Genomic DNA, 14,279 nt, shown 5'->3' with positions numbered 1-14,279 from the left:
TTCACTAATTACACTAATAACAAGGGATCTGAACTCTTTGAAAATATAGGGTTTGATTCAAAGAGACTGCTTGATTAGAAAACATACTGAATGTAAATTTATCCAGGTTTATGTTTAATCCCATGGTAAATACACTGAATGTCCTGTACTAGCCAGTCTATTTATTTTCTCATTACCTATATAATTACTCATTACCTCATACTGACAGAGCCCTGGCTCACCCAACATTACCATTTCTACTTACAGCCGGGCTGGACGCGACACAGCCAGCGTGTTGAGTCGTATCGTGGGCTAGCCTGCCATCTCTGGAGTCCAGCCACGCCCGCTGAGTGTACAGCACCGGGGGCGGAGCTTGTATCCATCGTGACGGTGACGTGTTTTCTCTGCATGTGATTGGTGCAAAACCCGTGGCCTCAGTCAAGACCCACCCCTACTCCCCGCGTTTAACCCTCATTGGTCTATTCCTCGGCCTAAACGGCGAAAGTGGACGTCAGAAAAGGTTCCGATTGGATTAGAGGGCTGCTGACCACGCCCTCTCTTTTCAGGTTCGGTTGGACGTTAATCGGAGTCTTTTCTCCCTCCGAAGACAGCCGAAGCGGGCAGCGCGGTAGTGGAGCCCCGGTAGAAGGTCCGTTGGTCGGTAGGTTATTCTGAATTTACTCGCTGTGTTTTATTAGCTGGGTAACAGACGGGCGCTGGAACGGCTGGGCGCGATATCTCTGCTTGTACGGGCCGCAGCGTGGCGGGTTATGTCGGATAAGAGGAAGCGGAGCTGTCAGAAACCGCGCTGCACCGCCGTTAGCCTGTAGCAGCAGCAGCAGCAGCGGCAGGGTTAACCTAGCTAACCTAACCCAGCCAGCTAACAGATTGGAGAACGGGGGTCTGTCTAATACTGCTACCCGTCGATATGTGCTTCTTACCCGCACTGCGCACGCGCCGTCCCACATTTCTTTAACGTTTTCACTTGTTTTTGAAGATAATTCTTTTTCTGTTTTTCTCGGGTGCAACCTTGTGATGAAAAAATATTAATAATAATAATAATAATAATAATGCTGTTTTCTGTCTGCAATGCACACAAAAGAAGACTATAATACGAAATCTATATTAACATTAAATCCAATTAACTAAAATAAGTAACTGTTATGTATGTCTACTGTCTATTTTATTTTTGCCTCTTTGGCTCTAGTGCTGTTTTTTTCCAGGGCTAAGGTATTGTTTCTTTGGCTTATAAACTTTTTCATTGGCTCATTTATAGTCTATTCTGATTAACAACAGGCCTTAATTAGTGTTACGTGCAACAAAACATTTGAAAATATAAGAAAATACATGATGATATCCACTGTAATGGACGCAGGGTCTGAAAGGGTTAACTCTAAAGTGTTGTTGGCTATTTCCTTAAGTGTAAATGACAGTTAATAAATAAACCAAAGCATAAACTCACTTTTAAACCCTCTATTATCTTTATTTAACCTTGATGCACTGGTTTCCCACATTTTTTGGGATTTTTTTTATCTTTTAGTCTACAGTAGGTTAGCGTTAGCACGGTTTGACAAGGTAGAAGAACTCGTCAGGACACTGGCAGGGTGGTGTTTTTTTTAGACTGCGGATGGATGCGGTTGTTGTAGGGCGGTCCGTGTAGCTCGTGCTCAGCGCAGACAGAGCCGAACTGAGTCTTATTTAATATTCAGCCGTGTGGTTTATGTGTGGTTGTTTGTATTTAGACAGTAGTGTGTTTTTAATATCGGAGAAACCGTCGCTTGTCGTTCCTAGCAGCTATATAAGCCAGTCTAGTAGCTGCCTAGTAGTAACGTTAGCCAGTAGTAACTACAGCAGCAGCGGGGGGTGTTTGTTGTAGGTAGTAAACGCTGGCTTCCTTAGTTATTAGTTAACTTGCTACTGCCCAACCTCCAGCTCACTATTACAGTCTCACACACTCACAGCTCACGATTCCCCGTAGTATCCAGCCTTATATTAACGTTAGCTAGCTTAGTTTAGCTAAGCTAGTCGTTTTAGTGTGTTCAGGCGAAGCACCTGTCTTATCTGTAGGTTAGCCAACAGGCTAAAGGTGTTCTGCTGCCTTCAGTCGTGTTTGAAATATCGAGTTTACGAGATGAGAGCACATGAACAATCCGTGTATCATTCGTTCATTTGATATTCAATTGAGAATCAAAATCGGAAAATTAAAAAACCAATTCGTTTTTTCGTTTTTGAATATAATACCAAAAAACGAATAACGGCTTGTATTTTGTATTTTTATTTGGTTATCCAAACAAAAATTGGAAATTTAAAAAACGGACCAGGAGCCGAATTTGATTTTGATTTTGAACTTGACCCATTTGTGTGCCCCGGAAGTTACTGATTTGTTTATTCTTGGTGGGTTTCTGTTGCGCGGGAGTTCACTGCAGTGTTATCTACACAGTCTGTATTGCTGTAGGCAGCATGGCCGGACTGGAACCACATTCTGGCCTAATTAAAGATCTTTTTGAAGGTGGTAAGACGCATGAAGAGATTTCGTGCACGTTGCAGCAAATGGGGATCCAGCGATGTTCTGCAATGAGTGTTAGAAGGTTCTGTGTTCAACACGACCTTAAGCGAAAAAGACATGTATTTTCTGTTGTCATATCGTCTTCTTTCACTGCAACGCGTTTAGTTCCTCTGAACAAGATAAAACTCTCCATCCTCAACTCCATCCAAAGCCTACAGCAATACAGACTGTGTAGATAACACTGCAGTGAACTCCCGCGCAACAGAAACCCACCAAGAATAAACAAATCAGTAACTTCCGGGGCACACAAATGGGTCAAGTTCAAAATCAAAATCAAATTCGGCTCCTGGTCCGTTTTTTAAATTTCCAATTTTTGTTTGGATAACCAAATAAAAATACAAAATACAAGCCGTTATTCGTTTTTTGGTATTATATTCAAAAACGAAAAAACGAATTGGTTTTTTAATTTTCCGATTTTGATTCTCAATTAAATATCAAATGAACGAATGATACACGGATTATGAACGCCCCCATGAACTCGTATTTACCAGTGTGAAAATGTTTTTTTTTTTAGATAAGCCCCGAGACTCCCAGTTGGGGGCGTGTCAGTAAAAAAAGGGTCTATAAATTAATTAATTTTACTTAAATACATGCAGGCATGTCGTAACACTTAAACGTTTGCAGATTGTTTTAGGCTAACTAATAAAATCACTAGCAGTTCGTTAAAAACGTAAAAGTGTAGTATAATTCACAGTTATAATGGGATTGAAACATCACATAACTAATGCGTATCTTATTCGCTTCATTCTCACGGAGTAGATAAAATAAACCTTCTGTTTTTATGATAAAAGACCAAAAGTATAAACAAAAGGACCCATGAAAAGTCGTAATAACGACCTCCAACCTCGTAAGTAGGAATTTCCGAGTAGGACTTGAAGGCAGCATTATTCAGCGCGTCTGTCGTGTGGCAGATTCATGAAGGTACTCGTAGGTCGCCTAAACGTTTGACTGAACGTAGCTAACCTAACTTGCTTTCAATTCACTTTCATGGTTCACACTCCCAACAAGCCAGACCTGCCCTTTAGAGGTGTACCTTCAGCACTAAAACACTGAATGAGACAATTATGTAAAAAAAAAAAAAAAAAACAGGAACTGGTTTTGAGGTTTTGCCTCACCCCCCTGTAGCTAGCTAGGTATTCTTATCACGATAACCATTGTCTGAATAGTGGTGGTAAGTGATATTATTGCCATTTTTGTAGACTATTTTAACCTATGTCACTCATGCCGATAACATAAACTAGCATAACAATGCATTTACACATTACTTTTAATGAACAATGATCTTTTAATTACTGTGAACTTTCAGATGCTGCAGTACTCCTTTTATATTTTGTGTATTTATCTTGATATTTATTTTGTATTATTTTATTTTTATTCAGTTTTATTTTGTCTTTATATTTATCTATTTTAACCATTGCTTTTTGGGTGAAACTGCACGATGGGAATACAGTTTTGTTCCACCTCATGTCCCACATGTGATGTGAAATGACAAAGTCTCCTTGAATCCTTGAATATGAAATGTCAAAATATGCTAAATAAATCAACCAAAAAATCACAGTGTTTCACTGACTCAGTACACTGCACTGGTTTGTTTTGTTTGAGAAGGTGAAATAAATGAATAATGGTTTTGAATATATCAGTATTGACCACACATTTTCCTATAGTGAATACAGTAAGCAATATTGGGATCATGTTCTTTATATTACATTAGAAGTCAATTATGTAATTGTGACAGAATTACCTAAAGTCTTAGTTTTCTGTATTGAACCTTCTTTTCTGATTTATTTGTTCACATCTTCTGTTTCTTGTTGATGCAGGTAGCTAAACCCTGGATTACTTTACCCGTTCCTTTGTTTCTTCGTGTCTGAGCCACTCCTCTCCTTCCTTTCACTGATTCTCCTTCCTTAACCTCCACCTGGACTCGCCGCTCTGCCGGAGTTAGTAAACACAGTCTTCAGCTAGCTTTCTCTCCGCCATCTAAAACCATGGATAAAACGGAGCTCATTCAGAAGGCCAAGCTGGCCGAGCAGGCCGAGCGCTACGACGACATGGCGGCGTCCATGAAGCTGGTGACAGAGCAGGGCAGCGAGCTCACGAACGAGGAGAGGAACCTGCTGTCCGTTGCCTACAAGAACGTGGTGGGGGCACGGAGGTCTGCGTGGAGGGTCATCTCGAGTATTGAGCAGAAGACGGAGGGCAGCGACAAGAAACTTCAGATGGTGAAGGAGTACAGGGAGAAAGTGGAGGAAGAGCTGCGCGAAATTTGCAACGACGTGCTGGTAAGTCAAGGCTTGCTGATGAATGACAGCTGTGAGGATTCACTGTTCAAAACCTTTTTATACAGGTAGTCCTTTTTTACGATACTGCAGATGCAAGGTAAAAGCAAGGTCAGCTGAAAGGGAAAAAAACTGTGCAACAGCTGTAGAGGTGCCCATCATGGACCAGACCAAAATGCAAGGTCGCAATATCAGTTTAAAGCATTAGAAATTATTAGAATTAATGTCATGCTACGTTAGTTTAAGCTCCTGAAAGCTTTTTGTGGCACTTTGATTGGCTCCAATAATTTTTAAGTAGAAGTAGTTTGGTGTGAGGTTCACTGTGGTACATCTGCCTTGCTCTGCCTCACTCTGCCTCCAGCTTAGTTATGTCACACGAGCACTGTCTGCAGCGTAATGAGCTCCTTCTGTTACTACACACAGGTAATGCATTAGAGTTTGCTGTTCTTTCGATATATTTTTTAATGAAAACTCATATTGAGATAACGGTAAATACAGGTAAGCATAGTGACCCACATGCAACCAATAATAGACATTCATACTTAAGTATATATATATATATATTTAATTCTGAATAAAAGTCTCAGCCAAAGCCATAAGGCTTAACAGTACAGTATATAAGGCCTAGCCTCCCAGATTAAAATGACCAAACCAAAAATGACTTTTATTGCTGAATCAATATCATCATCATTTATGTTACAGTGCAGCCCATGACTAAGCTAAATTCATGTCCCTGTGGACTGGTACAAAGTGCCCAGTATGCAGAGATTGTGCCTGATCTGCTTCATTACAGGAGATCTGCAGCAGAGCCGGTGCTTTTCTGGAGCAGCGCAGCGATTGATTCCTGTGGTGCAGAGGCGAATGACCTCGCAATCACTATAGAACTGCAGGCAGAAATACTGCATCCTGCTCCTCCTGCACCCAATGACTTAGATTCTGTCACCTCTATTGGATTTGCATCATGAGTGTGTAATTTGTGTGGTAACTTGTGTGTTTTATTAAGAGTCTTCAACCCAAAGATTCACTAAAGTTGTTAGTCTTCTGTATGAATCAGTTCATCGAAGATGTTCTAATATGTAGTTTTGTGGTAAATAATGACACATTTGAGATTTAGTGGTTTGATCTGTACTTGAAAGTGCTAGATAATCCAACTTGGTTTTAAAGGTGTTAGGTTTTATTTGTATGCTGTGTGTAATGGGTTTATTGTAGTGGTCTTGTCTCCTTTTTATTTTTCCCTAGGTGTGTAGCTTGAATGCAAAGCATTAAAAGGCTTTCTCTAGCTTCTGCTAGAGCTGAAAGGTGTGAGGACCCAGCAGTAGCTCTGTCTCTGATTACGTGCTTCAGCCCTCTAGTGTTTGCTCACTTCCTCCCACACTCAAGCTTCCCACATGCACATTTACAGTGGTGAAGCTTTAGGGAAGCTAATGTTTCTTGTTCTGTAATATCTCTAGAGTCTTCTTGTCAGGCAGGTGGTGGCTCTGTTCTTAACCCACCCAGTAGTGCTAAGCTGAGGAAGTGTGTAAATGTGCTCTGAGTATAAATAGAGCCTTGAGGTAGAGTACAGCTTGAGGATTGTAGGTGTGGTTTGTACAAACATTAGGTTGTATGCTTGCTAATCTCACAAGATAACATGGGTGAAAACAGGACCCCTTGTTGAACAGCATGTTAACTGCACACCTGTCCACGCTGGACAAAGATTGACTGATTTTGTTACAATGTTCCTTAAAGGTTTGCGTTCCACATTGCCATCTTGATCGGCAAAAGTCAAATTCACAGTCTTAATTTATGCTATAAAATCAGTGTGCTTGGCCTCCTTATTACTCCTAAGAATGGAAATCATCAATTTCTTGATGACTACATCAAGGCAAGCCTTGTAGCTCCAGGGCAACACTAAAGAACATAACTAAGGCCATGAAGCATATCTTAGCCGATTTACTACATTTAAGAACTTGACAATTGTGGGCCTTGTAACCAAACACAGATGTAAGCATAAGCAAGGTTTTTGTTGCAGGTGTTCCTTTGCTAGGCTAAGAATGATTTTTCTTTGAACTACAGGATATTAATCAGGAAGCTGTAATAAGTGCAGTTCAGCTCTTTTACAGAGACACAGAATTATCTGCCAGGGATTATTTATCTGAAGATTATCTTTTGACAGTTGACTTCTTATTAATGCACATATATGGTAGCATTGATGCGTATATATGTGAAAATTTGACTATTTTGGTGCGTCTAGGGCTTGGCAAGGTAAAGTAAAGTAAATAACAATATTTTTGTCTCATATTGTTACTCAGGTTGCCAGTACCAACATGACCAATATTGCAGTTGTCTTTTGTTTATTATTTAAGCAAAATGATCACAGTGCAAATTATCACCTTGTTATAGAAACTGTGTCTAGATTACAGGTTTTGACCTTCTGGGTCAAAACAAAGTAAATTGAAACAATTCCAGGTTTAGTTTTAGTAAAACGGTGGCTGAATGTTTCTATGTCATTTCTTTCTTTCTTTTTTTTTTACTACACGCATTTGTGTGTGGACTTTGCTACTATAAAACATAAGTGTTCTAACAGAGTAGACAGTTCTGGTTCCTTTAAATGAAAGCTGTGGCAATCTTATTGTTGCTTATTATTAAGGTCTACTTGGTTCAGTCTAAACTGAAGGCATGTGGTTTTTGTCTTTACATGGCGAAATAGTCACTCACTACTACGTTAGTAGTCAAGTAAAGTAATCTATCCATTGTTTTGATGACTAATTGACAAACCAGAGAGATCAAACCACAAAACAGATTTACCAAAAGAAAACTGAAAATTGTCAAAAGTAAAGAAGGAAGTAAACTATGTATTAAGTAGTATAAATAGTTGGGCTGGATGGTATGAGTCTTATCATAGTAATTTCTTGATATGCATAAGAAAATAGAATGTTATCGTTCAGTATTTTTTGCAGCAACTAACACACAGCAAGCCGGATATGTAAATTTTTAGTATTTATATACATGCACACATTCCTTTGTACTTTTGTACACTGTACTTTTCTGAGCATATGATGTATGTTGTTAGTGTGTAACAAACAATAACTGCACGTTTCATTGTTAAGAGGGTGTAATTATTTTGTTTATTCAGATGAATGATACATATTCACTGTAATTTAGTATGGGATTTTAAGCAAGCTTAAAAAAACTGCTGCTACTGATTAGGGGTGGGCAATATTATATCGTATACAATATATCGTGACACAGAAATATCATGATATTAAAAATCCATATCGTAATTATTCTGCAATATGTTTTGCTGCATTATATTATTGTATGCTTTATTATTTATTTTGCCACATTAATATTGTACTGTTAAACTATTATACTATATTCCTGAAATTAACGAATTATTTTTCTGTTTTTCTATATCGCCAAGTTTATCAATATCGCAAAAATACCCTGAAATATCGCAATATTATTTTAGAGCCATATCGTCATTTATGATCAGACCATGTGATCCATATAATGATCTTTCTAAGGTTGTCTGGAAATGTTAGTCTGACATCCAGCCTCACTGTTAATTGGTATCTTTGATCACTTGACTGTACTGAAAAAAATAGTGTCCCCAAAACCGAACGGTCCATCAGTTTAATTGATTTATTTTTTCATTATTTTTTTTATTTTGTGCTTAATGCTTTTTAGTTTTGTTACCAATGCTGACTAATTTCCTTTGTTTTCAGCCCTACACAAAAATATATCCTACTAAGTGAAGAACATGCTCTACTGTCAGTTGACAAATAAATATAAAACATAGCTTTTGTTCTTTTGTGGTGGTGTTTCTTTTTTGCTATGTTACTGCTGTTTTACCAGTTCTATCGGAACTGTGATGCCCAAACCATAGTCTCACCTTCAGAAATGTGAGGGGTTTAATACTTGTAATTGTAATTGTTTTCAGCCAGAGAGACAGAAAGTGATTTTCATGAGTGAGAGTCCAGAGCAGTGCAGTCCAGTACCGCTCCAGTGCAGGTGGCCCCTGTGAATGGCAGGATGAGCTGAACGCTGAGCACGCCAATCAGTTTTAGGCTTAATACTCTTATCCTTGTGTAACTCCCTCTAGGATTCATCACTCCTAGGTGAGGGGGCATGTTAGGCTACCATTACTGACCTCAGAAGCTAGAGGAAAGGGTTGGGTTTTCACACAGGATGTCTGCAGACTGTGCTCCACCAGAGTGTGTGCGCACACACGTTTGATTTGCATGTTTTCTTTTAAGTGTGGAAGTCTTGCACACAGCCATACCAATGCCTAGTGCATTTTAATAGCAGACACACTCTAAACAATGTGGTTGCTCAGGTTTTAATAATTATTGTACTTGCTTGCGTTTGTAATAGGTGTAAAATACATACATTATTATTCTCAGTCAGACGTGTCTGTCCTTCCCTTTTATAGTTCCTGGAAAGTATTTAAATTTTATGAATATGAAAATGTGATATGAAATTTGCCAGAATGAATCTGAAATATTTCTTTCTCCTCAGGGGCTTCTGAGCAAATATTTGATTGAGAACTCCTCCAGTGCTGAGAGCAAAGTCTTCTATTTAAAGATGAAGGGTGACTACTACAGATATCTTGCAGAGGTTGCCTCAGGAGATGATAAGAAGGGTAAGAATATGTGCAGTTTTTTCCTTTCTAGGGCAACACAATTGTGTTTATAAGGATTATAGTGATGAGTGTGTGTTATGTCGTTAACAAATAAGATTAACTGAATGAGGCCATAAAAGTTTAACATGCTTCTCAGTGTTGGTCCTGAGTCCTCCTGTTCTCCTGTGATGAGAGTGAAGGATAGAAGTATTCTGCTAAAAGGCCAGTTGAACCCTTCCAGTGAATATCCATATATCAACATCTTAGATTCAGACATGACTGGGCACCTTCCTGTCTCAGAATAGCATTTCTGGCTTTTAAATACGGTCTCTCCCTGCCTGTGCATGATTTTGAACATCCCTTTTAGCTGATTGGCTTTAAAAATAATTTTCCATTCCCCAAAATTTCCCTGAAATTTTCTTAAAAGAAAAAATAGAGTAGTAACTTGTGAAAAACAAAAAGATTAATTTACAAAATTGAAATCACATACAGTAACCTAACCTTTAAAAATACACTTTGAGATGTCACTCTCTGAGTGTGTGACAGAGAAATGTATAAAGATAGATAAATGAATAAATTAATAAATGTGTATTTTTGTGGTTGTGGTCTCTACTTATGTTTTAACAAATCATCAATTGGGGTAATTGCAAATTTTGGAGAATGGCTGTTCTTGTTTCTATAAAATAAAAGGATTAAATGTCTCTCCATGGTATTATAGCCTTTCTGTTAGCAGACATTTCAAGATATAAAGTGACATTGAGTCTAAAGTGCATCTTTAGACATTCTATGCATTTATGAATCAACAAAATATGTCTTTAAATATAAGTTGATTTAAAAAATATATAGATATTCATTTGTAGTAAAAATATTATAAAGTATGTGTCCATTATGTTTAAAAGCAAATCAAGTGGTTGTGTGGAGAGGCCATGTGAGCATAACATTGTTACTTGCCTAAGGGGAATTGTGCTTGTAGGCTTAATTCAAGATGAATAAATTTGGATTCCAAATGTGGTTGAGGAGTGTATCAGTGCCTTGGGGCTCCTTTGGCTGTCAGTGAGTCAGTCGCTGTGCCTTCTACCCAGCTGGGCAAAGTTCTCTGCCTCTCTGCCTCCTCCCCCCTTTTTTCTATAACCCTCTGGCTTCTGACTAGCCTCAGATCAAGAGCTGTCAGAGGCTCAATCTTGCAGTTTCTTGCTCAGTGCTCTCATTAGATGTTGAGTGAGAGGAGAGAGCTATTCTGACAATTAGCCAATTTTCTGTCTAAGATTTCCTATGAAGCAAAGATCATCTTGTTAATTAGATCTTTCCAGGCTCGACCCATAAAAACATATTATTCTTTGCTAGTAACTGTTGGCAGGACAGACATATGTTACTATTATTATTATTATTATTATAAAAGAGAAGTGTTTAAATAATAAAAAAAACAGAAAATATAATTGTAGTAACTCAATCATTTTATCCAAAATGTCTCTAACTATTTTCCATTTGTGTCTCTTAGATACGATAAGTAATTCGCAGAGCGCTTACCAGGATGCATTTGACATTAGTAAGAAAGAGATGCAACCTACGCACCCCATTCGCCTGGGTCTGGCCCTCAACTTTTCCGTCTTCTACTATGAAATCCTTAATTCTCCTGAGCAGGCTTGTGCCCTGGCTAAGCAGGTAAGTGACAGACAGAGAGTTATGTGCAATGCATGATTTTCTAAGCTTGAGATACATTGTACATTTTCTTTAATTTTTAGAGCTGAATTCCCAGAAACACGTTAGGCCTAACCACAGACTAAAAGCATTTCTCAATAGTGAATCATAAATAACATCGCTGTTCTGTCCAAAGCTAGGCATAGTAATCCTTGTGTGGGAAACCGAGCTGTGGTGTGTAATTTCTAGCTTAGGTTTTGGAAAGCTAACTGGCTGTACAGCTGGCCAGAAGCACTTCGTTATCTTTACTGAAGATCTGACTGTGTGCTTTCAGGCTTTTGATGAAGCCATTGCAGAGCTTGATACGCTGAATGAAGACTCATACAAAGACAGCACACTCATCATGCAGCTGCTTAGAGACAACCTCACAGTAAGTTTCACAAACACACACCTGTACCTTTGAAGTTAATAATACAAGCTTAAAGCTGCTACAATTGATGCACTATTTTAACATAATTTAAACTGGTGAAACACTGTGTTCACATGCATGTGCAGCACGTGTGATTATGTCAAATTTTTTTTTATTTGACAATTTCAGTTATGGACGTCTGACAATGCAGCAGATGAGGGTGAAGGAGGAGACGGAGGAGAGAACTAAGACCCTGTGTGTTCTCTCCACAGTTAAAAGAAAAGTAAAAAAAGAAAAAAAAAACTTTTTACACATCTCCATTCCTTATTGTTTCACGTATGATTATTCTAGCCCTGTAAATCCATGATCATTACCAATGAGCTGTGTGTAAGGAAAATTCCAGTCATCCTGATTTATTTTTCTTCCCCCACCCTTCTTCCACCCCCCACCTTGCTTGTGGTGGTCATCAAAAACATTACATTAAGGTAACTCCTCCATTCCTCCTTTGGTTTCGTGGTTTTGTCATTTTGGCCTGTATGTGCAGTGTCTGCTGTAGAAAAGCATTAGCCTCACATTGCATTAACAGTCTGTTAATGGTCAGAGAACAACTAGTGTATGCCGACTGCAAATTTGGTAAATTAGAAATGTCAGTAACGAGCAAAGACTGCCTTGGGCAGAGCATTGGCCAGCACACGTCTTGCTGACGATTAAATCCTGGTGGACCATCATGGCTTGAACACTCCTTCACTCAAGTACTGTTAAGATGAAAGGTTGCTGTTTTTCATCTGCTCACTGTTCTGTAATTTCTTTCTTTTTTTAACCCTCTCTTCCTTCTCAGCAGGCTCTTTTAGCCAGGGCTTCTTGGAAGTCACAAAATAAAGCACTCCTTCCTCACGAAATTCACTTTGTGTTACTTTGAAGCATGTCTTGAGTCAAATGGTGCCACTATGAAGGCTTGTAATAGACTTAAACAGTCATATGATTAAAAAAAAGACCATGCATGCCCATTTTTCAGTGTACACTGGTATGGGAACTGATCTTGCATACACACTGCTCCACTGTTTGGTTAAATACTTTCATTGCAGGTTTGTGCACATGTTGAGGATGTTTGATTTGTCCAGTGATGTCGATAGATATTCGAACCACTGTTGTGTTTTTGCTAATCATTGATTGTAGTCCCCAAGAGCCTTGTGAAAATGTTTAAATGCCCTACGTATCAGCTATGTATCCTGAATTAAAATGACCATTTTATAAACCATCTACGTTGTGTTTGTACTGTTTTTAATCATTTACAGCAGCATAAAGATAAAAATGAAGAGAAAAAAAACACTTGTCCTTAAAGAAAGAAAATGATCAGTCAAAAGTTTAAAATTTAAAGGTAGTAAGGTTTTTCAGAATTAAAGGAACATTGAACCTTTTCCAAACCCCAATTTACTATCCCCTACGTGTGAAAATCACTATGTAAGAGCAGCAGTGAAGCAGAATTCACAATCCTTCATCATTCACAGCACTACAAATGGAAGCTCTCCAAAGTAGTGCACTATTTTTGAATTACTGAATATGGGCAAATTTTCTGACCCTTTCTTTCCTTTAAGAGAAATATTTAGGTCTAAAAGGAAAAAAAACAAGGACATCACCAATAAAAGCAAGATTGATATGGGAGTGAATCAGACAATTACAATTACAATGGCGTCACAGCGGGACCCTCTTGTGTCTAGATGATTAGGTTTTTATGTTAATCAAACAAGCTAAATGCATTTTTCTACCTTGTTATTTAAAATCCAATTTCTACAAATGGGCGTTACATCCTATGAAAACATGTTAACTAAATGAAAAGTAATTGCATCAGCATGACTACTACAATCAGTCTTAACACACTGTTCAGCATTGATGACCTTGAAGGGTTTCTCAGTTTCCTATAACTGTTTTAAGATAAGAACAGACGACTTCCTCTTTCTACAGTGTCCTAAAGAAATTTTGTAAACCCTGAGTGAGAAATGAGTGGATCGGAAAAGAGTTTTCTGTCCTGTATGAGGCTTATTGATTGACTTATTGAGGATAGGGATGTTCACTATCTATACAGTACTAGTCAAAAGTTTGGACACACCTTTTCAATGTTTTATTTCTTTCTACATTGTAAATGAATGGTGGTCTTCCAGACTATGAAGGAACACATGTAACTCTGATGAACTTATCGCATGCAACAGAGGTAACTCTTGGTCTTTCTTTACTGGGGTGTTCCTGATGAGAGCCAGTTTCATGCACTTGAGGATACTTTTAGAGTTCTTGAAATGTCTATCTTGTTTTCATCTTAAGCTTGTCTAAGTCTGTGAAATCTCCCTAAAGGTCTTTTTAGCCTTTCTAGGCAGCTGCTTAGAAGAGTCCATAATGACTGACTGTTGGGACAAGGTTTGAGGAGTCTTAATAGTTTAATAGCTTAATATGAAGAAGTAGTCCTAATATTTAAAGTAAGGCCTCCAAACAAACCATATGGTAAAAATATATTTTGGGGTCCCCAAATTTGCATTATGCTCATTTCTTTTTATTACTTAAAATTGTACTGTGTATAAAAAAAATAAACACTACTTTGTTTAAATATTTGAACATATCAAAGAAAGGACTGAGAGCAGTGAAAGCTGTGAAGTTCATAAAGCATCCACAAGAAACATACCAAATCTGTCCCAAGCACACCAAAATACAAAAAGCCTTTATTAACATGGCCAGTATGCACTGTATCTCCACTGTCTACTCAGGCCATCATCAGGACACGTGGCATATATTTGTTGTTGGGATGCATATCGATTGCAC

The 14,279-nt window shown here is 38.3% G+C and overlaps 1 protein-coding gene across 2 annotated transcripts; it reads left to right on the top strand.

Moving 5' to 3' along the window:
• Positions 1-491: 491 nt before the first annotated feature.
• ywhaqa (tyrosine 3-monooxygenase/tryptophan 5-monooxygenase activation protein, theta polypeptide a) lies at positions 492-12,729 on the top strand. Of its 2 annotated transcripts, none has more exons than XM_049483304.1 (6): positions 492-644; positions 4,367-4,824; positions 9,322-9,445; positions 10,923-11,086; positions 11,397-11,492; positions 11,661-12,729. In XM_049483304.1, exons 2-6 carry the CDS (start codon positions 4,531-4,533, stop codon positions 11,718-11,720), a joined length of 738 nt encoding a protein of 245 aa, XP_049339261.1. In that variant the 5' UTR covers positions 492-644; positions 4,367-4,530; the 3' UTR covers positions 11,721-12,729. The 2 variants fall into 2 exon arrangements, with proteins under 2 accessions (XP_049339261.1, XP_049339264.1); XM_049483307.1 differs by having other exon boundaries at positions 517-628; positions 4,363-4,824.
• Positions 12,730-14,279: the final 1,550 nt, after the last annotated feature.

The sequence above is a fragment of the Astyanax mexicanus genome, chromosome 1 (genome assembly GCF_023375975.1).
Source record: "Astyanax mexicanus isolate ESR-SI-001 chromosome 1, AstMex3_surface, whole genome shotgun sequence".
NCBI classification, from domain to species: domain Eukaryota; kingdom Metazoa; phylum Chordata; class Actinopteri; order Characiformes; family Acestrorhamphidae; genus Astyanax; species Astyanax mexicanus.
Note: the sequence above shows the minus strand (reverse complement) of the source record. Positions and strands in the feature narration are given on the sequence as shown.

Bases quoted from the DNA above. Each gene is read 5' to 3' on its own strand.
- ywhaqa (XM_049483304.1), top strand. From the start codon at position 4,531: ATGGATAAAACGGAGCTCATTCAGAAGGCCAAGCTGGCCGAGCAGGCC. The intron at 9,446-10,922 runs GTAAGAATATGT...TGTGTCTCTTAG, and splicing joins CTCAGGAGATGATAAGAAGG to ATACGATAAGTAATTCGCAG. The intron at 11,493-11,660 runs GTAAGTTTCACA...TGACAATTTCAG, and splicing joins TGCTTAGAGACAACCTCACA to TTATGGACGTCTGACAATGC.